Source organism: Penicillium riverlandense (assembly GCF_028828495.1).
Source record: "Penicillium riverlandense strain IBT 135883 chromosome Unknown utg000001l_segment0_segment0, whole genome shotgun sequence".
NCBI classification, from domain to species: domain Eukaryota; kingdom Fungi; phylum Ascomycota; class Eurotiomycetes; order Eurotiales; family Aspergillaceae; genus Penicillium; species Penicillium riverlandense.
The window spans coordinates 1,913,644-1,940,357 of NW_026643194.1; the positions used below are offsets into that span (position 1 = coordinate 1,913,644).

Here is a 26,714-nt window from a genome sequence, read left to right on the forward strand (position 1 = left end):
TGGGTGAAAGGAGCGTGTTGAGGAAAGTCGCAACGGTCAAAAAGTGGCTCCGCAGAAAAAAAGGCGGGAGAAGTGGGATGCGCTCGATGCCTGAACTACAAGACACCGCGATTACTAGAAATGGGCTAACATGCGAAAATTCATTCCAACGAGCTCGGGCATATATTATGGATTATTGAGATTTCACTGATCGCGTTCATCGAGGCTAACATTCGACCATGACGCTTTACACCTCAGCGTGGGATGTTCTGACTCCAGATGGATCATGTTGAGTCAACTACTGATATGGCTAACTAACGACTCAAGGCCCAAAGCAGACTGACATGGCCAAGAATGGCAAACAGCTCCCCATGATCATTCCTCATCAAAGGAGAGCTTGATCTTCTTCGCCTTCTTTGGCTTGCGCGACACCGCGGCTTTGGGGTGCGTCTCTTCAGGCTCGGCCTTGTCGTCGCCCACCACCTTGGCCTGTTTCCGCTTCTTCTGTGTCCCGATCTCGGTGAGATTGCTCTGTTGTTTGGGCGCGGACTCTGCCAGGCGAGCTTCCTTGGCTTCCTTTTCACCATCTTTGGCCGAAGGATCATCGTCCGGGTTGGTCTCCTGCACCATGGCCTTGTATTCCTCCTTGGAGATCACCTCGTTGCTCTCTTCGTCCACATAGGTTGGCTCGTCATCGTCGTCGTCGTCCTTCTTTAGTCTTTGCGGGCGTTGCGCTGGCCGCTCCAGGCGACCGGTGGAATTCCCATGCTGGCCGCGCAGCTTTTGGAGGAACGCAGGCTCGTTTGCCTCTAAAAGACGAAAGTTAGCAGTGTCTCCGGGTAGTAGGGGTTAAGCGGTGTACCGTAGGCGAGTTTGGGGTTGGGCATGGTCGTAAGGCCGGACTGGAGGCTCCGTAGTGTAGGGCCTCAGGTGAAACTCATGCTGGGCAGTCGCGCTAAATTAAATCCTTCACAATTGCAAATATGCCGTCACGAAGACAAGGCAAAGAATGGCTCTAGCCGTGGGTTCAAATCGAATACAAAAGACAGAGAAAGAGAGAGAGAAAGCGAGAGAGACGAATGAGCGACTGCTTCCAGCGCTAAACCGCATCGGGCACCTCGAAAAGTCAAGGAGCGGCAGTCGCATCTCTTTCCTCCCCATCACCTTCTCCCCCATCCCACTCCCCCAATTCACCATGCTTTGTGCAAGTAAGTTGGATTACTCGTCGTGCTGCTTAGATTGATGCTCTTGATCTTTTTCTAACCCCTCGCAGTCTCCGGAGAGGCCCCTCAGGCGCCCGTCGTCTCTCCCAAGAGCGGTACGTCCTTCCAGAAGTCTCGCGTCCTCGAGTGTCCTGATCTAACACCCATATAGGTAGCGTTTTTGACAAACGTCTCATTGAGGCGTACATAGCCGAACATGGCAAAGACCCCGTGAACGGCGAGGAGCTCAGCGCCGACGAGCTGATCGAGGTCAAGTCGCAGCGTGTCGTGCGACCCCGGCCACCCACCCTCACATCCATCCCCTCGCTCCTCAGCGTATTCCAGGAAGAATGGGATGCCTTAGCACTGGAGACATATACCCTGCAGCAAAACCTGGCCCAGACCCGGCGCGAACTCAGCTCTGCACTCTACCAGCACGATGCCGCGGTGCGGGTGATTGCGCGCCTCACACAGGAAAGAGATGAGGCTCGCGACGCCCTTTCGAAGGTGTCGGTTGGTGCTGGTCGGCCTGCGGCTAGTGGCGAAGCCATGCAGGTCGACTCAGCCGGCTTGCCGCAGGCCGTGATGGAGCGGATTGAGAACACACAGGCGCAGTATGTGCAATTGATTTCTTTTGTAGTGATCTCGTGGCTAACACACTTCACAGACTCTCCAAAACTCGCCGCAAGCGCACCGTTCCCCAAGACTGGGCTACCAGCGAGGCCATCTCGGCGTACAAGCCCGTTGAAGCCTCTGAACCGCTTTACCCCGGCAGCCGGGCACTCGCCGTTAACTCTATTGGCGAATTGGCCCTCGTTGGGGGTGTTGATGGTGTGGTTGGCGTTTACTCCCTCGCTCAAAAGAGCGTGGTGCAGACATTGAAAGCAGACGGCCCGGTCACTGACGCGACATGGGCTGGCAACAAGGCTGTTGTTGGTTCATCTACTGGTTCTGTTAAGGTCTTTGAGAATGGAAAGGAAGTTGCGAGCTTTGCCTCTCACGCTGGCGAGGTGACGGCAGTTGCTCTGCATGCGACTGGGGATATTGTTGCCTCGGTTGGCGTCGACAAGAGCTACGTCCTTTACGACTTGGCCACCAACTCGGTGGTCACTCAGATTTTCACCGACACTGGTAAGTGATACCTGCCGGCTTTTTATACCATTTCGCTAACATCCTGAATAGCCCTACTATCTGTCAGCTTCCATCCAGATGGTCATCTGCTGGCTGCTGGTAGTGCGAACGGCCAAGTCAAGATCTTCGACGTCAAGACCGGCGCATCGGCTGCAGAGTATGACATGTCGGGCCCTGTGAAATGTCTCTTCTTCTCTGAGAACGGCACATTCCTGGCTGCTGTGGCTGATGGATCCACAACGGTCTCCATCTGGGATCTTCGCAGCTCCAAGGAAACCAAGGTGTTGGATACGGGCAGCCAGATCAACTCGATCTTCTGGGACTACACTGGCCAGTTCCTCCTGACGGGCGGCCCCAGTGGCCTGACTGTCCAGCAGTTCTCCAAGAAGAACAAGCAGTGGTCAGAGCCCTTGCGCAGCGCCGTGCCAGCCGTCTCGGTGGCCTGGGGAGCCAGTGCGCAGAGTATTGTGGCGTTGAATGAGGCGGGTGCAGTCACGGTGCTGGGGGCACAATGATTGATTCACAAGTTCCCCTGTAATTCTAGATCTGGTCATCTGGTGTTTCACTCGAGTCGGTTCAGTTTTAATGCAAGAAAAATAAGGAAGATTGCAATTAATGGGTGCCATAGCTGCTTTGTTTGATCGTGATATCTTCCTCTCTTCCTTTTTTCCTTCTGCTTCCCTCCGTCCATTTATTTCTCTGCCACCCTCCACCTCATTTTCTACCATGGTCTTGCTCCAATTCTCCTTCCCAACGCTACCTAGTACCTTAGATCACTTTTACTTCTTCTGTCTCACCGCCCAATCCGCCACTGGCAGAAGGTGACCGCCTCGGCAATCACTGCTCGACCATGACCGGCTCATCGACCATCGCTCTGACTTTTTGGCCTCACCAGCTTCTCCAATGTGCTGGCCCTTCCGCAACCACCTCAGCAATACTGATCCCTGATATGAACGACGACCCAGGCGTCCAGTTCATGGGCGCCAGGTCCACAAAGGTAAGCGCCAGGTTGGCCGCTCTCAAAGGCGGGGCCCAGGCTTGATGATTTGCACTCTTCCAACGAAACAAAGAACTGACGGTCAACTGGCTTATACAGCGTACTCATCAGCAAATGTCAGAGGAGTCTCTCGAGAATGGCCAGTCTTCCTCCTGGCATCACCACTTCCATCCACCTCGACCAAACTCAGCGATGGACCGATTGCCACCCCTACGATATCCTGGTGACGGATTGGACTTTCGCCGGCCAGCCCGTGCTGCCACGCCACAGGAGGAAGATGTGATTGACTTGACAAATGAGCCTGAGACCCCCCCACAACGAACACAGAATCAGTCATCGGGAACCGGGACTCCAGGCAGCTCGAGGCTGCCACGCTTTGGGCGAGACATCATGACCGACACGACCGAGGTCGTCGACTTGTTAGAGGAGGAACCAGATATCCCAGCAGATGTTCCCTCGAGCAGTCCAGAGGTGCAGTTCGTCGGAGCCGTTCGACGACCGCCGGCCCATCGATCACCACATCATCACTTCGAGAGCTATTTTCAACGAATGAGGGCAACTCGTCCTCACTCTAGGATTATCCCCCGTCCTCGCGAGCGGGCCGACACTCGAGAATTGCGAAGAGGGGCCTCTTTTGGAAACGGCTTGCCTTCATTCGCGGACTCCTTCCTCCTCGGCGATCATCCCGACAGTTTGATTTCTTTTCTCAACCTCAACTACGAGAGAGAATCCTTCCCGATGGGCCCTCCAATACGCCCGGAACCTCGATCTTCACGAAATACATACAAAGCTCCGAGTCCCCCGCCTGCTGGGTTCACACGGACACTTGCAGAGGACGATGTGGCCATCTGCCCCAACTGTTTCGACGAGTTAGGTGTTGGAGAAGGAATAAAACAGGACATCTGGATCGCCAGGCAATGCGGACATGTTAGTGTCTTCCAGTTTTCCCCTTTCTTCTATATACTGACATCCGGCAACTCAGGTATATTGTGGTGAATGCGCCGAGAACCGATCCCTCTCAAAAGCCAAAAAGTCGGCACAGAAGACCAAGCCCTTCTCCAAGTGCCAAGTGACAGGGTGCGGCAAGGCTGTCAGCCAACCGACTGCCATGATCCACATCTTCCTATAGTTTTCCTGGTGCGTTTACGGTTCACTGCGTTGCATGGAGGGTGTTGTGGGATCCGCCATCTGCATTCTCTCTCCCATTTTCTCGATACCCTATGCATGGAATTGAGGGCGTTATCTGGTTTTTTTTTCCCCTTTTTTTTTCAGCTTCTGCTTCGTTAAATAATGAATTCCATGAATGCTATGAACTACTTTCTATTGACGCTTCCAGTCTAGTAGCGACATTGTAGATTCAAGATTGTCTTTTGAAATCATGGCATGGGCCGTGTAGATTCTTGAAATCTGTCAAACAAAAGAAATACCGAGATCAAATCCGCTATGATCAATAAATAATACAGCAAGCGGCAGTGGCAGCACCCATCCACTACGTTGCGCAAAAACAGCACATAACACAAAACCCATCAGATATAAACGCCTCCGCTTCCACCAAGATCATACACCGCGCAAATCACCATGATACGGCGACCAGATACCACGCACGCTCTCGTTGAGACTGCGCACGGGCTTCGACTGCCGCCGATTCTTCTCGCCGCTGGCCTCCTTCAGCAGGATCACCTTCTTCAGGATTTCGTTGGGCTGCATGTTCCGCACACAGATCGGCTTCTCCCGGCCGTTGATATAGTGACCGCGTACGACAGGGTGCTTTTTGGGGGTCGGCGAGACCCGGAATTCGATTTGGGGGTATTGCCGTGCGAACTTGGGGAGGAGGGTTTGGACAAAGGTTCTGGGTAGCCGGCTTGTTAGAATAGGGTCGAATGGAATTAAACTGAGAGAATATTGGAGGGGAATGGTCTCACCGTAGGCCGTGGGAACTGGCGCCTTGGAGGTTGTAGTGCAGATCGAGGCGTTTGCATTGGAGGATGAAAGCGCCGGCCCCGTTCTGCGTGGCATGTCAGTACGGTGGGAGATAGAATGGGTCGGTCTGTGACATACCTGGGCAGACGTGACAGTCCTGAGCCCCTGCACGGTCATGATTGCGGTGGTCGTGGTTACTTCAGTCGGCAAGTCTGCTCCTTACCCGTTTGATTTTCCGATCGATCCACGTGACCTCGCGGCTCCAGCGGCTGGCCGCGCTAAAAACTCCCAGCTCGCGCAAGACTCCTGACCTGACGCTGTCCTGGTCACTGCCCACCCTCACTTCATCCCTCCACACAGCGCACACGGGCTAGTCCAGCATGACCGATAAGCTCCCCCCGCCACTGCTGGCTCTGTTCCAGCCACGGCCACCCCTTCGCTACATCCCTCCTACCGACCGCGCCCCAGAGGACTGCCCGAAGAGCACCATCTCCGGCGTAGCCCAGTTCCTGCCTGAAGCTAAGAAATTCGCAGAAGAGGTGCCGTATAACGCGACCGATAGCTGGGTACAACGGAAATGGAAGCAAAAAGCGGAGAGGAAGGAGCGATTGGAGAAGCAATTGACTGAAGGGGCGCAGAGCTGTACGTGTCACTCACTCGCTCACTCGCTCGCTCATCCCAATTCCTGGACTCAAGCAGGTGCTAATTGAGGAACAGATGCCCCTGATAAGGACCCGCAGGCTCGTGGGGATCCCTTCCGTACGCTGTTTGTTGCGCGGCTCAGTTACGAGGTCAAGGAGTCCGATTTGGAGCGCGAGTTTGGTCGATTTGGACCCATTGAGAGGGTACTGCCCGCTCAACTCCTTCTATAGAGACGATTTTAATTGCTAACGCTCCTTTTTTCAGATTCGCATTGTTAAGGATGAGTCTAGCAAAAAGCCTCACCGGGGATACGCGTTCGTCGTATACGAGCGTGAGAAAGATATGAAAGGTATATCATCTTGAAAAAAGAACATAACATCCCCTTGTGTTACTAACGCATAAACCCCCATTTCAGCGGCATACAAAGAAACAGATGGGATCCGAATTCGAGACCGACGAGTTCTGGTGGACGTTGAGCGCGGTCGAACCACCAAGGGCTGGAAGCCGCGTCGCTTCGGTGGTGGACTTGGCGGTCGTGGATACACCAAGGCAATGCCCGCACGGCCAATGGGGCCTGGATTCAATGCACCCTCCGGCCCAGGAGGATTCGGCGGTGGATTTCGGGGTGGCTTTGGCGGCCGGGGTTTCCGTGGAGGCTATCGGGGCGGCGACCGGTTTGGACCCCGGGGAGGAATTGGGTACCAGGGTGGAGGACGCGGTGGGTTTGGTGGACAGCCACCGCCTAATGCGCCCTCTGGTCCGGGTGGTGGACGCAGCGGTGGGTTCGGCGGTTCGTATGCCGGTGGTGGACGGTACGACCGCGGTGGTACCGGCAGCAATCGCGAGCCTGTTCGCCCGCGCGAGGGCTACTCTGACCGGGATCGCCGCGACCACGATCGGGACCGCGAGGGTGATCGTTACCGGGACCGTGATCGCATGGCAGACCGCAATGGTGGTGGGGATCGGCCCCGGGATGATCGCCCCCGGGACCGCGACAGGTACGGTGGAAGAGAGGACTATGGACGCAAGAGGTACCGTGAGGATGATGGACATGATGACCCGCGCAGCAGAAGAAGATACTAAGTCAGCGCACGCCCCTTTTCGCATGGATTTCTCTCCGGATTTCGTTTCTCTCGTCCCCAGCTTGCTGGTGGGTATCCCTGCCTCGGCCTCTTTCCTTTCGTCCCTCTCTTCGTTGCAAGGGTAAAAGGGTAAGAAAGAAGAAAAAAAGCAACGCAAAATCTCTCTTGGCCTGACGAATGCAACCCATTCTGGACTTTTCTCTTTGCTTGCTTGAGTATCCATCTATCAATTCCTCCATCCCGGCCAACATGGAGTCCCTCTGCTTGTATTCCCCGATTACTGTTCTTCCTCTGTGTTTCTTTTTTACTTTTTTGTTGGACTGCATTTTCTCTTTTGGGGTAAGTATGTACTTTAGTTGATCGCTTCCCGGACAGTGGAGAATAAATGAATGGAACAGTCCAGGTAAGACCAGGTAAGGGCCATCGCAATGACTGAACCCAAGTGCCTTGCTCGGTTAGGTATACAGGATTGAATTCTAGGTAATATGTATGACTGAATATCGGATTTTCTCTATATATTCAATTCGTATCCAATAATCATAGGCTCATCAACAGAAGAAAAGAAGACGATTGATCAAGATCGAAAATTATTCATGGAAGAAAAGCGCCGGCACCAAACTCCATAAAGATGCCCACACAAACACTTTTTTTCTCTCTCTCTCTCTTTGCATGTTCAGCACAGCATCTATGCATCAACCTCCATCCCGCCCTTTTGCTCCAGGACCTTGACCTCCCCTGTACTCCGTGTCCACTGAGCACGCAGATCAACCTTGAACTCCGACGAAACAACCCCAAACATCTTCAGCAGGGTCGTCTGCCGCGAGTCCAGCGTCTCCCCCTCCCGGCAAACCCGATACCCCTCCTCCTGCTCACCGGTCAACTCGAGCATGACCTTGCCCTTGACCAGGCGGGTGGGAACGCCCAGTTTACGCAGCGCCGGCTCAATGGTGTGGCTGATGGGCTCGTCATCTTCGGCGGGGACTTCGCCTGCGCGAGCGTACACCAGGCCATTGGGGATGGTGAAGGAGCGGGTAGCGACCGTGCCGGCGCGGGCATAGTCTAGCGGGCGGTAATTCTCGAAGAAACTGATCACGGACGCGGGCTCGCGAGAGGTGAACAGGAGACCCACGGCGCCAGATAGGTGAGGCGTCAGCAGGCGCAGGTTCTCGGCGGCCTCGTTCTCGGGCGTGGATCCCAGGGCGACGGCCATGACTTTGGTCTTGCCGAAGAAGAGACTGATGCTAATCAGTATATGGATTCACGTATATATGGAAACTGGGGACTCACCGGCTATCGGCAAACTCGGTCCGCACATCCTTCAGATAGGTGTTGCGCATGTTGTCCACGGCAAAGACAAACAGGCGGTCGTACTCCTCGACGCATTCTCGGATGTTGGCATACAGCCGGCGGGTCTGCTCCTTGTGGTCCTTCTTGGCGGTCTTGGACTCGTGGACGACACGAGCACGCTTGGAACGAGGCATGGTTGCGGATGTGGTGTGTGTTGTGAAAATGCAGTATTTAGTTGTGGCCCGAGTCAAGTGGAAAAGATTATTTTTTGTGATAACCGGGGGTGAGTTAATCCGGGCCTTATCCCGCCCCACTCGTTAGCCTCAATGGGCAATCACCTTCTCTCCTCCTGCGACTGCTGTGTATATACACTCCACCATTGGACCATGTACTGGTGAGGATGCTCGACTTCATGGACTATATCCAGCTGGCCTTTGCCGAGGCCACGCGCTGGAACCGCGACAATTCCTACTCCTCGCTCACCACCACCGCCCAGTGTCTGTCTACACAACACTTGAAACCCCCCGAACCTGCCTGGCTGACTTGAATCCCAGCAATCCTAGATTTCTCGACCCCGGAACGACTGCGCGTCCACCTGTCCTCGCTATCCACTCCGCACTTCGCAACCAGCTACACACTAGGCACCGTCGGCCTGCTCGACGGCTCCGTCTCCTATCTGTTCAGCACCGTCCCCTTCAACGACACCCCGAGCCAAAGCGCGCTGATCCCCCTGCGTAAGATCTCCCCAGGCTACCGCCAAGTGCACACGCCCGCGACGCCCGCGCATACATGGGCATGGGACTCACTCCTCAACGGCATCAATATCAAGATTCCCGGGCTGAAGGACGGCTCGCGCTCGGCAACCGGCAAAGAGCCCGAGCACAGTGCAGTAGACAACGATGGCCTAGAGCGAAAAGCGACGCTGCTCCATGCCTCACTCCAGCTCCCGCCGCCAACAACTCTCAATGCCCTCTTCCTGCGCCGCATTTCTCCCACCATGCAGCTCTCCCTGGCCGTCTGTTCCACCCAGGGTCCGCCGCTGTCCAATTCCGCGCCGCAGGCCTCAATGCTGGCGCAGCTCTCGCATGACGCGGGAAAATATAGCAACGAATACCTCTTCAGCACGGATAATGCTCTATTCGGCTGGCGCGGGCTGTGGAATTTCGGCCCTGACCCGCGTCTGGCGCGTCCCGACGCTCCGCCTCAATTGGCACTTCTGTCTGCTGGCGCTGAGGCATACTACTCCCCTATATCGTCGTTGGTCGGCATGTCAACTGGCCTAAGATTCACCACGTTACCACCAGCAACCGAGGTCCCGTCTGCTTCCTCTTCGTCTTCCTCTTCTACGCCTCCGGCGCCCATTTCCACCTTCCCTTATACATTAACCTTAACACTCACCCCGATAACGGGCTCCCTATCCACAACATACTCTCTCCGCGCCTCGCCCAATATCTCCTTCAGCTCCCGCTTCGGATTCAACGTCTACAGCTGGGAAAGCGAGATGGTCGCGGGCTGCGAGCTCTGGCGGCGGAAAGCCAAATCGGCAGCCAAGGAATCAGATGACGGCCTCGAGTGGGCGCGTCGTAAGATGCGTATGCATGATTTCTCGGCGTCCCTTCCGGGCTCTTCAGTCCTGGCTGATCCGGCTCAGCCTGCGTCCCCCGTTAAGCCCGAGACTGAGACTGAGGCGGAGTCTGAGGCCAGTGACTCGGTTGTCAAAATCCGGATCGACCAGTCTTGGAACGTGCGCATCCTCTGGGAAGGCCGTGTCAAGGAACTGCTTGTGAGCGCAGGCGTCGGGCTGGGCCCGGGTTCGTTCTCGATGTCTCCCTCCGCTGCATCTGGGGCTGGATCTAGCCAGAGTGGAGGCGGCGCGCCGGGCTCGTCGTATTGGCGTGGAGTCGGGGTGTCGGTACTGTATTCGTCGTGAGATACTCTTTTGTTCTACGAGCGAAGGACCTTGGTATTCATCGCAAAGCCTATCGCAGAGGACGCATGTTTAATATAATTCCACCATTGTACATAGTTAGATTTCATGACAACATAATTGACATGGGAAACTTTTCTTCAATTTCTACTGGTTCCGACATTAGGAGCCAATCCCCCCAGTCTAATCCAGCGAACTAAACAATTAGATACGGGCGTTGATGATGTCGACGACTGGTTACCAAAGTTAGCATCCGGACCGTTCTTGGGTTCCGAGTTCTACTCACAGGCAGGCTTCAAGCTGGCACCGCCAACAAGGAAACCGTCGACATCGGGCTGCTTGGCCAGCTCGCGGCAGTTCTTCTCGCTGACGGAGCCGCCGTAGATGACGCGGACGCTGTCGGCCGCCTGGGCGGAGATGGCATCACCGAGCCACTTGCGGATAGCGGCGTGGACCTCCTGGGCCTGCTCGGTGGTGGCGACCTTGCCGGTGCCAATGGCCCTGCATGGCGTTAGTGTGTATTCACAGACCAATAAACCAGTGTATCTGCGTAGATATATCAAAGGCAAGACCTAGGTACTTACCAGACAGGCTCGTAGGCAATGACAACCTTGGCCCACTGCTCCTTGCTCAGCTCCTTCGCGGCGGCATTGAGCTGCCGGGTAACGACTTCGATAGTCTTGTTGGCCTCGCGCTCCTATCGACAATAACACCGGGTGTGAGCGGAATGTTGCAGAATGGGTCAAACAATACCCGATGGTGGTCCCGGTAAACCGACCCACCCCGGCCACGAAAACGAGAAGGAACCGGACTCGGAATGACGTACCTCCAGGGTCTCCCCGATGCAGAAGATGACCGAGAGACCGCCCTCAATGGCAGCCTTGACCTTGCGGGCGATGAACTAGAAGCAAACAGAAAGAATTAGTGAGCTGTAATGTGTAGCCAATGAGTACGGGATGTGATGTGATTTACCTCGTCCGTCTCCTTCAGGATCACTCTCCGCTCGCTGTGGCCGATGACAACCCAGTCGATCTTGGTATCGCGAAGCTGCTCGACGCTGATCTCACCGGTGAAAGCACCGTTGGGCTTGTCGTAGACGTTCTGGGCAGCGACGCCGATCTTGGGGTCGGCCAGGCTGCGCGTCAGAGTGAGGTACAGCGCGGGAGGCGAGATGACGACCTCGGTAGAGGAGTCGAGCTGCGCGGCATTGAGGTTCTTCACGATGGAGGTGATGCTGTCCGCAACACCGTTCCTGTACAAGGTTAAGCAATTCGTTAGAACAAAGTCATGACGGCGGGGATAGATTGAGACCGCGGGGTAATGAGACTCGAGGACAGCCGTACATCTTGAAGTTACCTCCGACGAAGAATTGGCGAGGCATTTTGGGTGGTAATTGAGTGTATGGAAGGGAGGAAGGAGATATGAAACAAGTTGGGAGAATTGAAGGTCAGTGAAGAAAGTAAAGTGTCGAGAGGAAAGAAATTCGGCGATGGAGGGGCACGGTCGATCTTGTCGCCTGCGGATTCAGGCAGAATGTTCTCTATGACATAACCGGGTGCCTATGGTTAGTTGGGAGTACCCAGGGAATTCGCTGCTAGTCATTTGGACCCACTCCACTATACTCTTCCTTATGCCTAGACATGGCCTGCGGTTTCGCCGTAAGAGATGAGATATGGAACTATATAAATGAGCTACTGCTACTAATGACCGAGTCTGAAAAGAAACATTAATGAATCACTCGGCAGACTCATTATTGTTTGCGCGCCGGCAGGGACAGTTGCACACCACCGGGGCCTCCCGAAAGGACTTGCGATGCTCCAACTCCCGCGACTCATCAATTGTCTTCTGGATCATTCTGGCCTGGAAATCCACAAACTTCTCCCAGCTCTCAATTCGAGCCTCCCGGTGGTCTAGCATCCGGCTGCGCACGTCATTCTCAACTCCTCGTGCCAACCGGATCCGCTTTTCACGATATGGGTTATCCTCTCGTTCGACTCGTCGGAGAGGACTTACTCTCTTGGCAGAAGCCATGTCTACTCGGCTGCGTGGAGGGTGGTTCTTGTCGTGACTTGTTTCCCGGCCCCGGTGCTTTGCCAGCCTGCGGTACAAAGGACCATACCCCGATTCGCACCGGTTGGGGCTGCACGACCTCTGTCGGTTGTAAACGTCGTCCCGTCGGGGCTCTGGGCGCTCCCCATCCCATGTTTCTGAATCTTCTGTCGCAGAACTATCTCCCGCCCGATCAAAGAACACGGACTCGTCGTCTTCGTCACTGCTAGACACAGATGACCCGGTCGACACTGCTTGAACTATGTGATCCGCGCCTCTCAGTGATGTATGTCCTGAGCCTGTGTGAACAACTAACTCTAAACCAGAGATACTATAGTGCTCACCATGCTCCTTTGCGGAATGATGAGGTCCAGGTTTATCGTTGCCATGCAAAGTCCTTGTACCAGGGTCTTGCTCAAGATCCAGTTGTGTAAAAGGTGCGGTGACCTGTGTTGGTCGAGGCTGCGGTCCTTGCACCACATCGCCTTTTCCTGTACTTGTGTAGGGGTCCAAAGGTGCAGCGAGGTCCACCAAATCCCCCATGGCGGTCCTCGGGTACGACTGGGTCCTTGCAGGTCTCTTCATGAGAATAATGTCCATGGACACAGTTTCGTAGTCGCTGCTCCGGGTAGCATTGCGAGCCTTTGAGGGTCTACTGCGCTCTTTGGCATAGACGCAGCTCCATTCGACCTGTGGATCGCATTTTCTTTTCTCAGAGATCAGCTGATTCACATGGGCTCGCCTGAGACTGGACAGATTCTGGTACTGTTGTGCGGCAGAGACCTTATTCGCGCCTTTCTGGACTATTTTGAAGAGCTCCCTTTGGCTGAGGTGCATTTCGGTTCGCTCCACTAGGCTCCAGGATGTCTTCTGTCCGGGGGCGGGATCGGCCTTGAACAGAGTGTATCCTTCGTAGTGAGAGAGGAGGGGGGTCGGCTCGGGGGGCACGGTCTCACTGCGACTCAGGCTGGTTGCTGTTGGGGTTCTCTCCTGGGTGGGGAGCTGAATGTTCCCGCCTGAATTATTATTCTCAAGCTGTCCTGGGACACTGGAGGCATTGTGTTGAGGAAATACACTTTCGTCAGGTGCTGTAGAGGAAGCTTCGTTGAAAGTCAAGGCAGTCATGGTGGTGAGAGTGGTAAGAGGCAATGCGTGATCTCAGGTGTGCAAGGTATCAGATGTTACAGATTGGATGAATCAAAGATTCAAAATAAAAAAAGTTAAGGAAAGACATCTCGAGCAAGGGGCAACACAAAAACGTCTGCACTGCAGTGCTCCTCTTATAGATCGAGGGGATTGTGGGACACCCCGTCACCCAGGTAAATAACGGGGGCCATAGCAAATTCCAAAGCCTCTGAGCAAATAATTAGAAATTAAAAATATATATATAGCTAGACATGTATATACGTACAACCTCGTATCTATCACATGGTTGACGCAGTGCCTACCAGTGCCCCACATGTCGCCCGGGTGTTGAGGCTCCCACGGAGCCTCATGAACCAGAAATTTCCATTCAGCTAACCCCAGTCTCTAATTGGTTCATCATATGGTTGGATCACGAGGATTCTGATCCTTGTCCATCAGCTGCGAAAGCTGCAGGTTCCCCGGGGTTCGCCTTTAAAAATGACATCGAGCGTCAATTAGGGCTAGCCTGAAACCAAGGTGACAAGGGCCCTTCCTTTTATCCTGTTTGGGCCAGAGACAATCTACAAAGAGCAGGGGAAAAGTGCCGAAATGACAAGTTGTCGCAAGAGACAAAGAACGCTTGCAAGGACAAGAGAATGTTTTTATCGGGCTTGACGCACTCTCTGTCAAACCGCGTCTGGTTCTGCGTCGAGATCAAAGAACATGTCTCGCGCCATCCGCCATCAAGTCGACAGCCCTCGGGCATAAAGAGCCCATGATGTTCCTACTCAGAGAGTACCAAACTCGTCATCATCGTCCGCCATGAACTCTCTCAGGGTACCTGGCGGGATCCCCGAAGTTTGGGAACGCACTTTCGCTTTCTGCGCCCCCCAGCTGGTGGACCCGAACAGCGACTTGTCGAGACAGTACCCTGATCTCCATCAAAAATTCAGCACTCGCATGGCCGATGCTCTGGCTGCGAGAAACAATGAGCCAATCTCGAAGTGTGGACACCTTCACCCGCAAACCCACACCCGATTCGACTCTCGAGAGGCCCAAGAGACGTCCAGACTGAGTGTACGGGAGATATACAACAGGGAAGACGACATGGATTTCCGGCGCTATAAAATCTGTTCAGACCTCAGGGAAAGAGCGCAGATCTACGGCTTCATCGGCGCCGGAAGTAAGTCCCCTCTACCCTTCTCTTTTGTCCAAGTCAAGTTGCTAACTACCCTTTCCAGCATTTGCCACCGTATTCCTCGCCCGCGAGATGCATTCCAACAAGAAAATACCTGAAGAGCAGCTCCGCCACTACGCTCTCAAGGTGGAAAGGGCCAGCACCATTCTCCAGGCGGGGGAGTCTGACTTGCACGAGTGCCCATTTTCCCTGCTGCGAGAAGGCGGCGCTGACCGGTACATTCCGTCCGAGGCTCTGATTCTGCTGTTATTGACCGGCTGTGACAGATTCCCGATGCTTGACTCTGTCTACCTTGACGGCTGCTACCAGACGATCGTCATGTCCCCCTGCGTGGACTATTCGCCGGACCGGAAGCCTTTGAAAAGCAACACGTACAACCGGTGCTTTCCAGGCTTCACAGGTAGGTTCTTGATCACTCAGGAAAAGGAGCCCCTTCTCAACGAAATGCAGGCTTGCAAAGTCGCTTGCCAGCTGCTGGAGGCCATCGCCTACATGGCGGATATGAACCTGTACCATGGCGACATCTCGATCAACAACTACGTCGTGGATCAAAACCTGAATGTAAGCCCCCCGTCCTTTCTGTGAGGATCTCGCAAATGCTAACTGCTTACAGGTCCAACTCATCGATTTCGGGATCGTCGACTTTGGGCTCGAGCACAAAGACTTCCAGCGTAGGTCCTTTCACTTCATGGCTTGCCATGAGTATCAGATGAGACCCGAGCTGGCTGAAGAGCTGACCTTAGGCAGTTACCAGTACGATCTGCACTACCTTTCGGAGTTCAATGTTCGTCTTCGTCACGACATCCGCAACGTATGCCTCTGGAAGTTTGCTGTGTCTGTTTTTGGCATTCTACACGGGTACTGGCCTTGGGACTTAACTCCGGAGCAAGGTGACCTGCACCTGCTGAATTACAACGGTGGTTCCAACCCCGGAGTGGATGCCCGACGAGCCAGAATGATGACCGAGCCCGTGGAAGTCGCCGATCACTTGTCCGGTGAGTGCAAGGAGGTCCTGCAGCTCATGCTCAGCAGGAAGCCTGAGGACCGTCCTGGGATCAAGAGGCTTTTGCGCCAGCCTTGGTTTGAAATGTGGAAATCCGTGGACGGTCCGCTCACGAGGCCTTATTCCGAGGAGTTCGCGCGTTCCTTTACCATTGCGGCCTGAGCTGTGTCTGGCTTGTTAGCCTGTAATCTCTCATACATAGACCGTTGTTTCCAGTTCCTATCTTGTTGCCTGTTTCCTGTTTCCTATTGGTCTGTGCCTGTACCAGATATATAGACTGTCTTTCTTGTTTCCCATCCTGTTGCTTACTCTGCTGCCTGTTTGTTTGTGGTGTACGTCTACCTAAATTGCCAGATTGATAGACAAGCTTTGATTTTAAAAACTGAGGAAAACATATATTGATATTGTAGGCGACAGTAGAAAGCGATGAACTGCCTCACGCTAAAATCGTAAATTGAATATTGGAATCAGAAACGGCGCCACGCCAATCCACGATGGAATAACCGCCTAGCGGGAACGCTCATCGTCTAAGACCATCAAACCTGGCCTGGAGGTCGTCATCATCAGTGGCAGGACCTCCACCGCCGCCGACTGCCTGCGCAACAGGAGTCCGTTCTTTGGTTGCCGTTTGTATGTCGGTAGGTGTTTCACCCAGCTATTGTCCGTCAGTACACACAAAAGCCACGCCCAAGGGGAATGAGAGAGACATACCTGGCCGCCGAGCTCGACGCCAAGCGAGTCCAGCACCTCCCGCATGACATCTTCTCCTTCCTCCTCCTCGCCCTCCATCCCCGTCGCCTCGTCGATTGCGTCGTCCATCATCTCTTGCCGTTCGTCCATGACCTCGTTCTCGCGCTCAAACTCCATCGCGATCCGCTGCAGTGCAGGGAGATTCATCTGTCGGTTCATACTGCCCAGGAGGTGCGTTGCGCCCTTCATGGATTGCATCATCTGTTCATTACTCCGCACAGTCTGTAGACAGACATCGGTCAGCGTAACTGGTCAACCCGACACTGAAAAAAAGGAAAATCGTACCTGGATCCGGAGAGAAATAGCCTGTAGTTGTGTGCGCATCTGGTAGAATTTCTGGATATATCTATAGCATCAAAAAGTCAGTCCGGTTCGTCCCCCACAAGGGAATCTCCAACACCGCGCGCACCTTCGTGTCCGCACGAGGTCCTTCGCCTGGATCTTGCAAGCTTCCATCTGGCCATTCTTGGCACTCTTCTTAATATCCTGCACCAATTTCTTCTCCTGGTTCTCCAGCTTCGTCCGTTCGCGGTCCAGTTCGCGCTGCGTTCTGTCTAGGGCACGCTGATGTTTGCGCAGACGCTCCGCGGGCGTCATGCGCTTTCCGAACGCCCATTCGATGACCTGGAGAGTGGATCATGTTAGAGATATCTCCTCATTCGCCAGGGGCCACTCACATTCATGGTCGGACTGAAGTAAACAGCGTCAAGTTGGAAAAGCGCAGTGACATCAGGCAGATAAGCGGGCCTGTAAGAATGCGCGTAATGGTATTGTCCAGTCACATGAGCGCTAAGCCCCTTTGGGTTTAATAACTAACGGGCGAATCCATGGAATTCCACCGGCAGCAACACAGACTCTCTTCTTCTCTCTCCATGTCAACCTCTCGCCCTCCCTGCATCGTCGTCTCGCCATGAGTCAGGAGTACTATCCCGCTGAGGGCTCCTCGTCGGGCGCCGGCTCGTCCAGGTTCCCTGGTGACGAAGAGCTGCCTGAGAGGACGCCGTTCTACCCCCGGCCCCCGCCGACTTACATGACCGTTGGCAACGGATCGACGTCACAGAGCGCTACGGCCCTCATGACATCTCTGAACCAGGATTCAGGATACGGAGGCAGTATCGGCAGTACTGCCGATGCGATGGATGGCGATGGTGAGGACTGGCGTGCGGGCCTGCTGGAGGATCGCCCGACGCCAGCGCACACACCGACGCGTCCCGGAGAATGGAATCCAGCTTGTGAGTGATGAGACGCGAGCATGGTGGATGGAGCTGACCTTGGGTTTTCCGTACAGCCGAGCATGAGAGACAAGTTGTCGCGAGCCACGTTCATCAGCTTCTTTAGTATGTTCCAACACGTGCTCTCCGCATCCCAACGAAGGCTTACCCTATTCTGCAGCAACTCAAATCGGACGAAGCTTGCTCGCGCAATCACCCGAACGATCGAGACGCTGGATGGGCTTCGTGACATGAACGCCCAATGGCCCGCCCACTATCCTGCCGTCCAGAACACTCCTCCTTCCCCCTCCGAACGCCCGCCGTTCCATGAAAGCCACTCGTACATGGGTGACAGTGGGAGCCGACCCACCACCCCCGAACGCCCGGGAACGCTGAAGCGCGCTGCAACCACAACGGGAGGCGATGACTTGGGAGAATCAAGCGCCGCCCCTGAACGCCGCACGCCTGCCGAACCGCGATTGATGACGCCGCAGATCGCCCAGGAATTCTCAATTTTGAAACTGGATTTGAAGTTGGGGGCGCTGTCTCAGGCAGAGCTGGTCCACTCGCTCGAGAAGGCCTCTGTTGCCTCGTTGTTGGATGGAAAGATCTGCCAGAGCATGAGACACCTGCACTTACTCCGAGCCCGTATCGAGGACACATCAAGCAAAGTTTTGATTACGGGGGATCTCAATGCGGGCAAGTCGACCTTCTGCAACGCTCTCCTGCGTCGAAAGGTGTTACCGGAAGATCAACAGCCTTGTACCAGCATCTTCTGTGAGGTGCTTGATGCTCGAGAGAACGCTGGAGTTGAGGAGGTGCATGCTGTGCACAAGGATGCGAAATACGACCGCAACAACGAACAGACTTATGATGTCTATGCGCTGAACGAACTCGAGAACATCGTGGTGGACAACTCCAAATACATGCAATGCAAGGTCTACGTCAAGGATGTGCGGTCCATCGACGAGTCCCTCCTCAACAACGGCGTGGTTGACATCGCCTTGATTGACGCGCCTGGTTTGAACTCAGACTCCTTGAAGACGACAGCTGTCTTTGCTCGGCAAGAGGAAATTGACGTGGTGGTCTTTGTGGTTTCTGCCGCAAACCACTTTACGCTGTCGGCAAAGGAGTTCATCCTGAACGCCGCTCATGAGAAAGCCTACATGTTCATGGTGGTGAATGGATTTGATCAAATTCGGGACCAGCAACGGTGTGAGCGCATGATTCTGGATCAGATTCAAAAGCTCAGTCCTCGCACGCACAAGGAGGCCGCGGAGCTGGTCCATTTTGTTTCGAGCAACGCCATTCCTGTTGCGCCCCCTATTGCGGTCTCAGGATCCGGTTCTGGTGGTAGTGGCGGCGGTGGAGGTGACGGTGACCCTCACGACGATGATGATTCCCACGATGACAAAATCGACCCCAGCAAGGATAAAGGAAAGGGCAAAGAGAAGGAGAAAATCCAGGACTTTGAGAACCTCGAGGGAGCCCTGCGCCGCTTTGTTCTCGAAAAGCGGTCCCGTTCCAAGCTTGCGCCTGCCAGGACTTACCTGCTCAACCTCCTCGCCGACCTGAACTCGCTTGCCACAGTGAACCAGGCAGTTGCAGAGTCGGAGCTCAAGCGAGTGACAGATGAGCTGGTCGAGATCGAGCCGGCATTCGAGAATGGCAAGAAGAAGAAGAACGAGGTGGCGGAGGGTGTCAATAAGGCCATCGACGACTCTTGTGAGGATGTGTACAACCATACGCGCTCTACTTTGACAAACACGATCGCACGGGTGTCAGAAGCAGACCTTGGTGTCGAGTATCCCGGTCTTTTTTCGGCATTCCAGTATGCAGAGGACTTGAAGCTGGCAATGCTGAACCAGATATCCTCGGCAGTCTCGGGTTGCGAGGATTATGCCCGCGAGAAGACGACCCAGGGCGTAGGATTCATTCAAAACATCGGTCTCTTGCATGTTGGCGAGGATCGGTTCTCTGCTCTCAACTTCCGTGCGGACCTAATGTTCCGCCGTGGTCGTCGCCACACACTTGCCCGCCAGGTGTACACGGAAGTGGAGCTCTGGGACTTCTTCGACATTGCCAGCCTCTGGGAACGCCAGGAGAAGATGGCAGGCACAGGCGTGGCCATGACTGCGGTCACTGTTCTCGGTGGCAGGGCGTTTGGTGGTTTCGGCTGGGTGGATAGCGCTTTCAATGCCGCCAAGTTCCTGGGCACCAACAACATGCGCCGGCTCTTCCTCCCTAGCATCATCGTCGCAGCCCTCCTGACTACCGCTTACGTTGTCTCTTCCATCCCGACTACTCTCCCTCCTCGGCTGTCGCGGAAGATCGCCGCCAAACTTGCCGACATGGATTATGTGCATTCCAACGCCAACAGGATCTCGTCCGAAGTCCGCCGCATCCTCCGCATGCCGGCCGGAAACCTGCAGACGAACATGGCTCAGGAGATTGAAGACCTCGGACGCCGCAAGCAGGAAGTCACGAAGATCCAGCAGGAGAGCACCGTCGCCGCCAAGTACTTCTCCAACTTGCTCCGTGAGAGCAGCCAGACTCGCCAGTCTGTGGATGATCTCGATCTCGACGCCCCACTGCCTGGTGGAATGGCTGCCACCCTTGGCTAAGTTGCCGCTGCTCTTGTACTATTTCCCTGCGATTCCTCTCTGTGGATCAGCAATTTTTTGCGCCTTTCCTACACTTTCCTTGCTGTCTCCCCGGATGACGGGAACCCTAGCGAGAGGTTTCTTTCTTCAGTGGGAGAACTTGGCAGACTTTGTCTCTCCTCTCGCCAGGTATCCTGTTGCTTGTACAAATTCCCCCCTCTCTATTCCTTTTTAGCCCCTCGATATCCCCATCCTGTCTTCGGTGTTCTTCTAGAATGGTGCCTTTGTCAAATCTCCTCCAAAAGACACCGGCTTTCTTTTTTCTTGTTCTTCATGGCGTGTATTGGCGTGCATCGGAACCCACCCACAGTTTCCACCTAAGATTCCCACCTAAATATGAATGCAATTGTTCTCTTCATCTACAATCTCTAGATCCGAAGCTTGGACTCTCTTACACTCTTGACATCTAGGACAAAGCCATAAATTGGTTAAAGAGACGCCATTCGCAATGCACACATGCCCATGCATCCATGCCTCCAAGAGAAAATAATACAGGAAAGATGCGATCAAAAACGCGGCCAAGTGTAGAGAAGAGAGCGCCGCTAGAACAACCCATCCTCATCATCAGCCTTTGCAGCCGTCTTCCTCGTCCTCCGTTTAGAACCCCACCCGATATCCTCCAATTCCCTAACCTGACCAACCAACACACCGGGATCAGGAGCAGCCGCCGCACCATTCTTCTTCCCGGGCAACTTGCCCGCTCGACTGAGAAACTCAGCCCGCATGGCCGCAGCATCCGGATCCTCATAGTCCAGCTGCGTCATGGGCGGAGGCTCGTGGTTCTCTTCGTCTTCGGCCTCGAGGTGTGAGGGGAACTGGTCGGCCAGGAAAGTCTCCAGTTTCCCGCCGCTGAACATCGATGAGAGGCTCTGCTCATTCGCGCGGCTGTTTGTGCGCGACATGGAGTTGTCGCGCGTGGGATTGCTTTCTAGGGCGCTGCCCACGCCGTCATCATTTAGGGTGTCGATTGAGCTCGCGCGGGAGACTGGTCGGCCTCCTGCGCCTCCGGGCGCTTCGAGTACTCGGGTTGAGGAGTGGGATGGGGCGCGGCCGAGAAGGGGTTTGCGCTTTCGCCGTGGGGGATAGCTGCCATCTTCGTTGGTTTCGCTGGCGGTGGTCTCGGTTTGAGCGCGAGATTTAGCGGCTCGTGCTTGTTGGAGGAGTCCACTCATCGCGATGTCGAGGGCGGAGGGTGCAGCGGCAGATGCTGCCTGGTCGGACTCGGACGGCTTGGTAGCGGTGTCATCTTTGCTGGGGGCATTACCAGGCGAAGGAGAGCGAGATGCCGGGACAGATGGCTTGGGTGGGTTGTCGGGCTTGGGTTGATCCTCCCTTGAGAACCCGTCACCCAGATTCGTGTCGCGTTTTCTTGATGCCACGCGCTTGTCAGCTCTCCCCTTCTGTGCAGAATCTGAGCTGGAATTGGACGCCCTTTCTGCTTGAGCATTGACCTTCTGTTGCTGTTTTTGGTCCACATTGACAGAGTTTGGCTTGGAGTGTGGCTTCTCCGCTCCGCTACCACTCCGGGATAATGGGCGCCGAACAATATATGGTTCAAAGGGTTTCTTCTGGCCTATTTGGATGGATATCCAAAGCCAGTCTGCAGATACTGCAGGTACTCCCCATTCGCTAGTGTGCCGTAGCTTCTCGTGGCTTGCTGACTGGGGGTCATTGCATATGAGAACAGATGCTTTTGGCGTCAAGAATTCATCGTACGAGGCGCCCATCAGATCAACCAGTTTGGATAAGTGTAGAAGATCGATGCGAGCAAACCCGGTGGAGCATATCCGCATTCCCGAGAAACCTACTGCCGTTAGATCCAAGTCACTCATATCGTATAACGGAAGGGGAAGTCACCTGGTATGGGGAATTTGGGAAACGGAGTGCTTGCCACATGTGATTCTGGAGGGACCAGCGTTCTTGCATCAAGACACCTTTCCAGCCACATATCTGTTACGATCTCGCACTCGAATGCCATGTCATCGGTTGAGGGTATCTCGGATCTGGGGGTCTTGTAAGGAACCATGATGTATAGCCCTCGACCTGTTTTCGGAATTGTAGGACGAGAGAACTCGCTGAGTGAATCTACCAGCTGAGCGCCGTTGAATTGAAGATGATGGCGCAAGACACCCGTCTAGGAAGGTTAGCTGCAGCTGTCGGAATGAGGTTCTGGTCACAAACCTGCTTGGAAGAGAAGCCGCTGATTAAGAAATATGAACCTTGTAGAAATCCCTCGGCGCTGGTTGCAGTTTTGGTTTCGGGTGGTAGTTGAGGAGCCTCTATGGCTCCGGAGAATGCAGACTCGCTAGCAAATGATGTTGCTGCTTGGATAACAGGTACAGATCGAGAGCTTGTTGGGTCACGTCCTTGTTGTTGACCATTTTGGACTCCTTTTGCCTGGTGGGTTGCAAAGCCAGTGCCAACAATATCACCCCAGATACCTTCATTTTGACCGACCAATTTCGTACTTGCTGTACGGCGTAGCTTTCGAGGTCGAGGATTGGATGAAAGTTCCACGGTAGCAGTTCTCTCACCCCCAGATTGTCCTTTGGCTACCACTAAGGGTCGTTCCCATGCACCCGCGCCCTGCTTCTCTAGCGGTACCATTGGATGATAGGGATTCGCGTCAAGGATCATGCCGCGCTCGAGACAGTCGGTGAACCACTTCAACGTCACTACCGTGACATTCCATTGCGTCGCGTACTTGTATTTCTCGCCCTCTCCGTTGCGTGCAACGAGATGCGTGACGCTCTTGGTCAAATCCGTCCTGAATTCCGCGCCGTTCTCGATGGCCGTCTGCTCCATGTATTTCCTGAACCCCTCTGCAATGCATCTGTCAGCCACGCCGTATCAAGGTCCGTGATCATGTACCAACTCACTGTCCTCAAATCCAGTTATGCAAATAGTGAGACCGCCAAACACGGGGTATTTGTGCTGCTCCTGTAGGGCCCGAATGTCCGTGTCCTCGCCCTGCATCCACGGCTGCCGAACTGCTTCGATCCATTCCGGCTTCACCACGGCCACGTCGTTTCGATGACGCGCAACATACTTGTACTTTTCCGTGTCCGGGTCGCCGACCAACAAGTGGGTAACGTGCGGAGTCAGGTGGGATGAGTGCGTCGCGCCCATTTGACTTGCGATGTTGACAATCGCGTCCTGCAGGATGGGAAATGCGCATCAGCAGATGTCTTAAGCCTCTGGGATGTCAATTGGAATCACTACTCTTTGCTCGACTGGGATTGACGTGCAGCACAGGACCACCCCCGCAAGCGGGCGCTCCTTGTCTATACCGGCCCGTTAGCAATTTAACCCCGATTCCCCAGAAGACCTGGACGTTGACTCACCTGAAACAGCCATCCCGGCCATGCTTCATGGTCGACAGAGCCAAGAACTGCTGTCGGAGAGCACGCTGGGCGAGTTGGACTGCGAGCTGGTGGTTGTTCCCGGTTGTTCCATCCCGCGCGTCCCAAAGAGTCGCGCGGTCACGTGGTTGGTGCCCTTGAGGCCAACCATGGCCGAAGAACGATAGGATAGATATACAAGTCGGTGATTTATTGGAATAATGAGCAATTTCTCACATGAGGAAACATTATTTATGATCCCTGTTTTCATGATGTGGTACACCTTGCCGGCCAATATATATTGTTGCAGTGATGATGCTCGAGTTATACTTCTCCCAACTGTTGATTGCCATTCTGATTTATTTACACTTAATAATCAACACCTTGCCATTTCGTGTCATGAAATGGACACCACTCTCTTCATCAATGAAAACCAAAATAAAAATAGACCCTCCCATACTTACCAGTCCAACTCTCTTTCGTCGGCCACCGTACTTATCTGTCACGTGCGATAGTCGCGTCTCCCCCCACGCGCGTTGGGCCAGGCTCATCTATCCCTCTGCATCACGCCCAACTTGTTTCGCGTCTCTGTTTGTGTCTGTCCTTTTTTTATATGCATGTTGCGCGCTCTAGACTGCGGGACATAAAACCAATTCGAATTGTCTCGAATTGCTCGAAAACCCCGTCAGGCACCTTCGTGTGTTTCACATCCCGAGGTGTCGCCGTCGCCGAGGAGCCCACGATGTTTAAAAAGGCAGTGAAAGATCATCCGGGAGCGTCTTCCAAGCCTCTCCAGTCGAACTTGCTACGGGCAAACACAGTCGTCCCTTCCAAGTCCCCAATGCAGTCGGCCGGTGTCAAGCGAAAAATCGAGATGACGATGGGCGGGGAATCCGCGCTGGGCTCTCTCCACAGCGCAGTCTATTTCGACGAAAATGACTTCGACGATGACCTCGATCTCGACGTTGATGAACCCCAGCCACTCATCACGTCAAGTGCAGTCGCATCGAACCTCCCGGAGCCGGATCCCGTCGCTTATCCCGCCCTCGACAGTATTTCCTCGAAAGTCCCGAAGACAGAGCGCACGAAACGGACTACTAGCGACAAGCAAGCATTGGATGTTAAATATCCGGACTTGCCTTCTTCCCATGAGGGGGCTGCGCCGTCGAGTAGCATACAAATCCCATGGTCATCCTCACCCCCTTCTCACCTCCAGCCGCCTCCTAAACCTCGCACGCTGCCATGGCTGAAGGAAGTACAGGAAGAGCCACACCAAGCAAACTCGGGCAAAAAGATGAACCTGGTGACTCCGAAACGTTCGAAGCCTACCGATTTCTGGAACAAGTCCGCGAGCGCCATCAAGGAAGAGCAAAAGGAATTGCGACGGGAGTCCAAGAAGGTACAAAAGCCCAGTGGAAAGCCCAAAGCGGAAGGCCCTTCCAAGATAGCCACTGTCTTCCTCAGCGATGAACAGCGGGCTGTTCGCGAGGCCGTTGTCGAGGGTGGGAAGAGTATCTTCTTTACAGGTTCGGCAGGAACCGGAAAGTCGGTCTTGATGAGGGAAATCATACAAAAGCTGCGCGTCAAGTACAAGAGAGAGCCCGATCGTGTGGCCGTGACAGCCTCAACAGGCCTCGCAGCCTGTAACATCGAGGGCGTTACCCTTCACAGCTTTGCTGGGATTGGGCTGGGCAAAGAGGCTGTGCCTGAACTGGTTAAAAAAGTCAGTTCACCCAAATGGCCTGGAAATGCATCGATACTGACTACCCACAGATTAAAAGGAACCAGAAAGCACGGAATCGTTGGTTACGCACCAAGGTTCTGGTTATCGATGAAGTGTCCATGGTAGATGGAGATCTGTTCGATAAACTGGAAGATGTTGCCCGGCGCCTTCGAAACAATGGCCGTCCGTTTGGCGGAATCCAACTTGTCGTCACCGGCGATTTTTTCCAGTTGCCTCCCGTGCCAGATGGAAGCAACCGCGAGGCCAAGTTCGCGTTTGCAGCTGCTACATGGAATACGTGTATCCAACACACCATTCTTCTGACTCATGTTTTCCGTCAACGAGACCCCGAATTCGCCGAGATGTTGAACGAAATGAGACTGGGCAAAATCAGTCCCCGCACAATTGAGGCGTTCAAGCAGCTTTCTCGGCCGCTTGATTTTCATGATGCGCTCGAAGCAACGGAACTGTAGGTGCTAAAATTTCGGCACATATTGTCTAGCAAAACTAACATTCGATAGGTTCCCCACGCGGGCTGAGGTTGAGCACGCCAATACGGCCCGAATGACAAGACTGTCCGGCGATGTGTGGAAATTTGAGGCTGTGGATACCGGCACCATCCAAGACCAGCAATACCGTGACAAACTGCTGTCGAATTGCATGGCCCCTAAGTCCATCGAACTCAAAAAGGGTGCCCAAGTCATGTTGATCAAAAATATGGAGGACAACCTTGTGAACGGTTCCATTGGACGAGTGATGGGCTTCATGAACGAGGAATATTTTGACTGGCACTGCAAAAATGAAGGCAGCTTTGGGGCCGAGGACGGCGACGACAGCAATACCGACAAATCCCGGGAAAAGTTCAAAGCTATGATGCACAAGGAAGGGGTCCGCGAAGCCCGAAAATGGCCGTTGGTGTGTTTTATTCAACCCGATGGGACGGAGAGGCACCTACTCTGCCAGCCGGAAAGCTGGAAGATCGAGCTCCCCAATGGTGAAGTCCAGGCCCAACGTCAGCAGGTCCCGCTGATTCTGGCCTGGGCACTGTCCATCCACAAGGCGCAGGGACAGACCCTCCAGCGAGTCAAAGTCGACCTGGGCCGCGTCTTTGAGAAAGGACAGGCTTACGTTGCACTGAGTCGGGCCACTTCCCAGGCCGGGCTGCAAGTAACCCGATTCGAGCCGCGCAAGGTGATGGTACATCCCCGAGTGGTGGATTTCTACAATAACCTGGTGTCGATCACCGAGGTCGTCAAACCCAAGACTTCTCGCGGTGACGCTGAGGATGAGTATAACAGTCTCGATGAGTTCTGATAAGCTGGCAACAAGCAAGCAAGCACAGCATGAAACCGGCGTTGCGGGAATTTATCGACTCTTGTGTCACTCCTGTATGTATGTATTATAATATCGGACCGATGAGCGCCTATTTTCTTCATGGACCCTTGTAGTTGCGGCTTATCGATAAGAGAACGGAGCCCGCACGT

The 26,714-nt window shown here is 54.3% G+C and overlaps 15 protein-coding genes across 15 annotated transcripts; 7 read left to right on the forward strand and 8 right to left on the reverse strand.

Moving 5' to 3' along the window:
* Window positions 1-354: 354 nt before the first annotated feature.
* N7474_000781 (DUF4604 domain-containing protein) lies at window positions 355-866 on the reverse strand (the record flags this gene model as incomplete). Its single annotated transcript, XM_057192196.1, has 2 exons — window positions 355-788; window positions 842-866. 2 exons carry the CDS (start codon window positions 864-866, stop codon window positions 355-357), a joined length of 459 nt encoding a protein of 152 aa, XP_057057149.1.
* A 308-nt stretch (window positions 867-1,174) lies between these two features.
* On the forward strand, window positions 1,175-2,827 carry N7474_000782 (pre-mRNA-processing factor 19 family protein; the record flags this gene model as incomplete). Its single annotated transcript, XM_057192197.1, has 5 exons — window positions 1,175-1,187; window positions 1,253-1,297; window positions 1,354-1,795; window positions 1,849-2,312; window positions 2,364-2,827. The coding sequence occupies 5 exons, from the start codon at window positions 1,175-1,177 to the stop codon at window positions 2,825-2,827; spliced, it is 1,428 nt and encodes a 475-aa protein (XP_057057150.1).
* Window positions 2,828-3,423: 596 nt separating this feature from the next.
* Window positions 3,424-4,438, forward strand: N7474_000783 (putative RING finger domain protein; the record flags this gene model as incomplete). The annotated part of the gene is made up of 2 exons (XM_057192198.1): window positions 3,424-4,236; window positions 4,292-4,438. The coding sequence occupies 2 exons, from the start codon at window positions 3,424-3,426 to the stop codon at window positions 4,436-4,438; spliced, it is 960 nt and encodes a 319-aa protein (XP_057057151.1).
* A 428-nt stretch (window positions 4,439-4,866) lies between these two features.
* N7474_000784 (mitochondrial 54S ribosomal protein mL43) lies at window positions 4,867-5,406 on the reverse strand (the record flags this gene model as incomplete). Its single annotated transcript, XM_057192199.1, has 3 exons — window positions 4,867-5,158; window positions 5,232-5,314; window positions 5,368-5,406. The coding sequence occupies 3 exons, from the start codon at window positions 5,404-5,406 to the stop codon at window positions 4,867-4,869; spliced, it is 414 nt and encodes a 137-aa protein (XP_057057152.1).
* A 203-nt stretch (window positions 5,407-5,609) lies between these two features.
* Window positions 5,610-6,954, forward strand: N7474_000785 (U1 small nuclear ribonucleoprotein 70 kDa; the record flags this gene model as incomplete). Its single annotated transcript, XM_057192200.1, has 4 exons — window positions 5,610-5,871; window positions 5,947-6,074; window positions 6,136-6,220; window positions 6,287-6,954. The coding sequence occupies 4 exons, from the start codon at window positions 5,610-5,612 to the stop codon at window positions 6,952-6,954; spliced, it is 1,143 nt and encodes a 380-aa protein (XP_057057153.1).
* A 684-nt stretch (window positions 6,955-7,638) lies between these two features.
* On the reverse strand, window positions 7,639-8,434 carry N7474_000786 (ribosome assembly factor MRT4; the record flags this gene model as incomplete). The annotated part of the gene is made up of 2 exons (XM_057192201.1): window positions 7,639-8,188; window positions 8,241-8,434. 2 exons carry the CDS (start codon window positions 8,432-8,434, stop codon window positions 7,639-7,641), a joined length of 744 nt encoding a protein of 247 aa, XP_057057154.1.
* Window positions 8,435-8,640: 206 nt separating this feature from the next.
* On the forward strand, window positions 8,641-10,170 carry N7474_000787 (mitochondrial distribution and morphology protein 10; the record flags this gene model as incomplete). The annotated part of the gene is made up of 2 exons (XM_057192202.1): window positions 8,641-8,737; window positions 8,795-10,170. 2 exons carry the CDS (start codon window positions 8,641-8,643, stop codon window positions 10,168-10,170), a joined length of 1,473 nt encoding a protein of 490 aa, XP_057057155.1.
* Window positions 10,171-10,371: 201 nt separating this feature from the next.
* On the reverse strand, window positions 10,372-11,548 carry N7474_000788 (triose-phosphate isomerase TPI1; the record flags this gene model as incomplete). Its single annotated transcript, XM_057192203.1, has 6 exons — window positions 10,372-10,400; window positions 10,454-10,668; window positions 10,752-10,864; window positions 10,994-11,068; window positions 11,140-11,419; window positions 11,511-11,548. 6 exons carry the CDS (start codon window positions 11,546-11,548, stop codon window positions 10,372-10,374), a joined length of 750 nt encoding a protein of 249 aa, XP_057057156.1.
* Window positions 11,549-11,901: 353 nt separating this feature from the next.
* N7474_000789 (uncharacterized protein) lies at window positions 11,902-13,341 on the reverse strand (the record flags this gene model as incomplete). Its single annotated transcript, XM_057192204.1, has 1 exon — window positions 11,902-13,341. The coding sequence occupies one exon, from the start codon at window positions 13,339-13,341 to the stop codon at window positions 11,902-11,904; it is 1,440 nt and encodes a 479-aa protein (XP_057057157.1).
* Window positions 13,342-14,163: 822 nt separating this feature from the next.
* Window positions 14,164-15,704, forward strand: N7474_000790 (Protein kinase domain-containing protein; the record flags this gene model as incomplete). Its single annotated transcript, XM_057192205.1, has 3 exons — window positions 14,164-14,524; window positions 14,583-15,100; window positions 15,153-15,704. 3 exons carry the CDS (start codon window positions 14,164-14,166, stop codon window positions 15,702-15,704), a joined length of 1,431 nt encoding a protein of 476 aa, XP_057057158.1.
* A 358-nt stretch (window positions 15,705-16,062) lies between these two features.
* N7474_000791 (ESCRT-III subunit protein DID4) lies at window positions 16,063-16,975 on the reverse strand (the record flags this gene model as incomplete). The annotated part of the gene is made up of 5 exons (XM_057192206.1): window positions 16,063-16,197; window positions 16,254-16,514; window positions 16,578-16,638; window positions 16,702-16,916; window positions 16,970-16,975. 5 exons carry the CDS (start codon window positions 16,973-16,975, stop codon window positions 16,063-16,065), a joined length of 678 nt encoding a protein of 225 aa, XP_057057159.1.
* A 227-nt stretch (window positions 16,976-17,202) lies between these two features.
* Window positions 17,203-20,127, forward strand: N7474_000792 (mitofusin; the record flags this gene model as incomplete). Its single annotated transcript, XM_057192207.1, has 2 exons — window positions 17,203-17,528; window positions 17,685-20,127. The coding sequence occupies 2 exons, from the start codon at window positions 17,203-17,205 to the stop codon at window positions 20,125-20,127; spliced, it is 2,769 nt and encodes a 922-aa protein (XP_057057160.1).
* Window positions 20,128-20,708: 581 nt separating this feature from the next.
* N7474_000793 (uncharacterized protein) lies at window positions 20,709-23,295 on the reverse strand (the record flags this gene model as incomplete). The annotated part of the gene is made up of 4 exons (XM_057192208.1): window positions 20,709-21,970; window positions 22,024-22,300; window positions 22,348-22,988; window positions 23,046-23,295. 4 exons carry the CDS (start codon window positions 23,293-23,295, stop codon window positions 20,709-20,711), a joined length of 2,430 nt encoding a protein of 809 aa, XP_057057161.1.
* A 60-nt stretch (window positions 23,296-23,355) lies between these two features.
* On the reverse strand, window positions 23,356-23,679 carry N7474_000794 (uncharacterized protein; the record flags this gene model as incomplete). The annotated part of the gene is made up of 2 exons (XM_057192209.1): window positions 23,356-23,450; window positions 23,559-23,679. 2 exons carry the CDS (start codon window positions 23,677-23,679, stop codon window positions 23,356-23,358), a joined length of 216 nt encoding a protein of 71 aa, XP_057057162.1.
* Window positions 23,680-24,120: 441 nt separating this feature from the next.
* N7474_000795 (DEAD/DEAH box helicase) lies at window positions 24,121-26,544 on the forward strand (the record flags this gene model as incomplete). The annotated part of the gene is made up of 3 exons (XM_057192210.1): window positions 24,121-25,230; window positions 25,281-25,699; window positions 25,752-26,544. 3 exons carry the CDS (start codon window positions 24,121-24,123, stop codon window positions 26,542-26,544), a joined length of 2,322 nt encoding a protein of 773 aa, XP_057057163.1.
* Window positions 26,545-26,714: the final 170 nt, after the last annotated feature.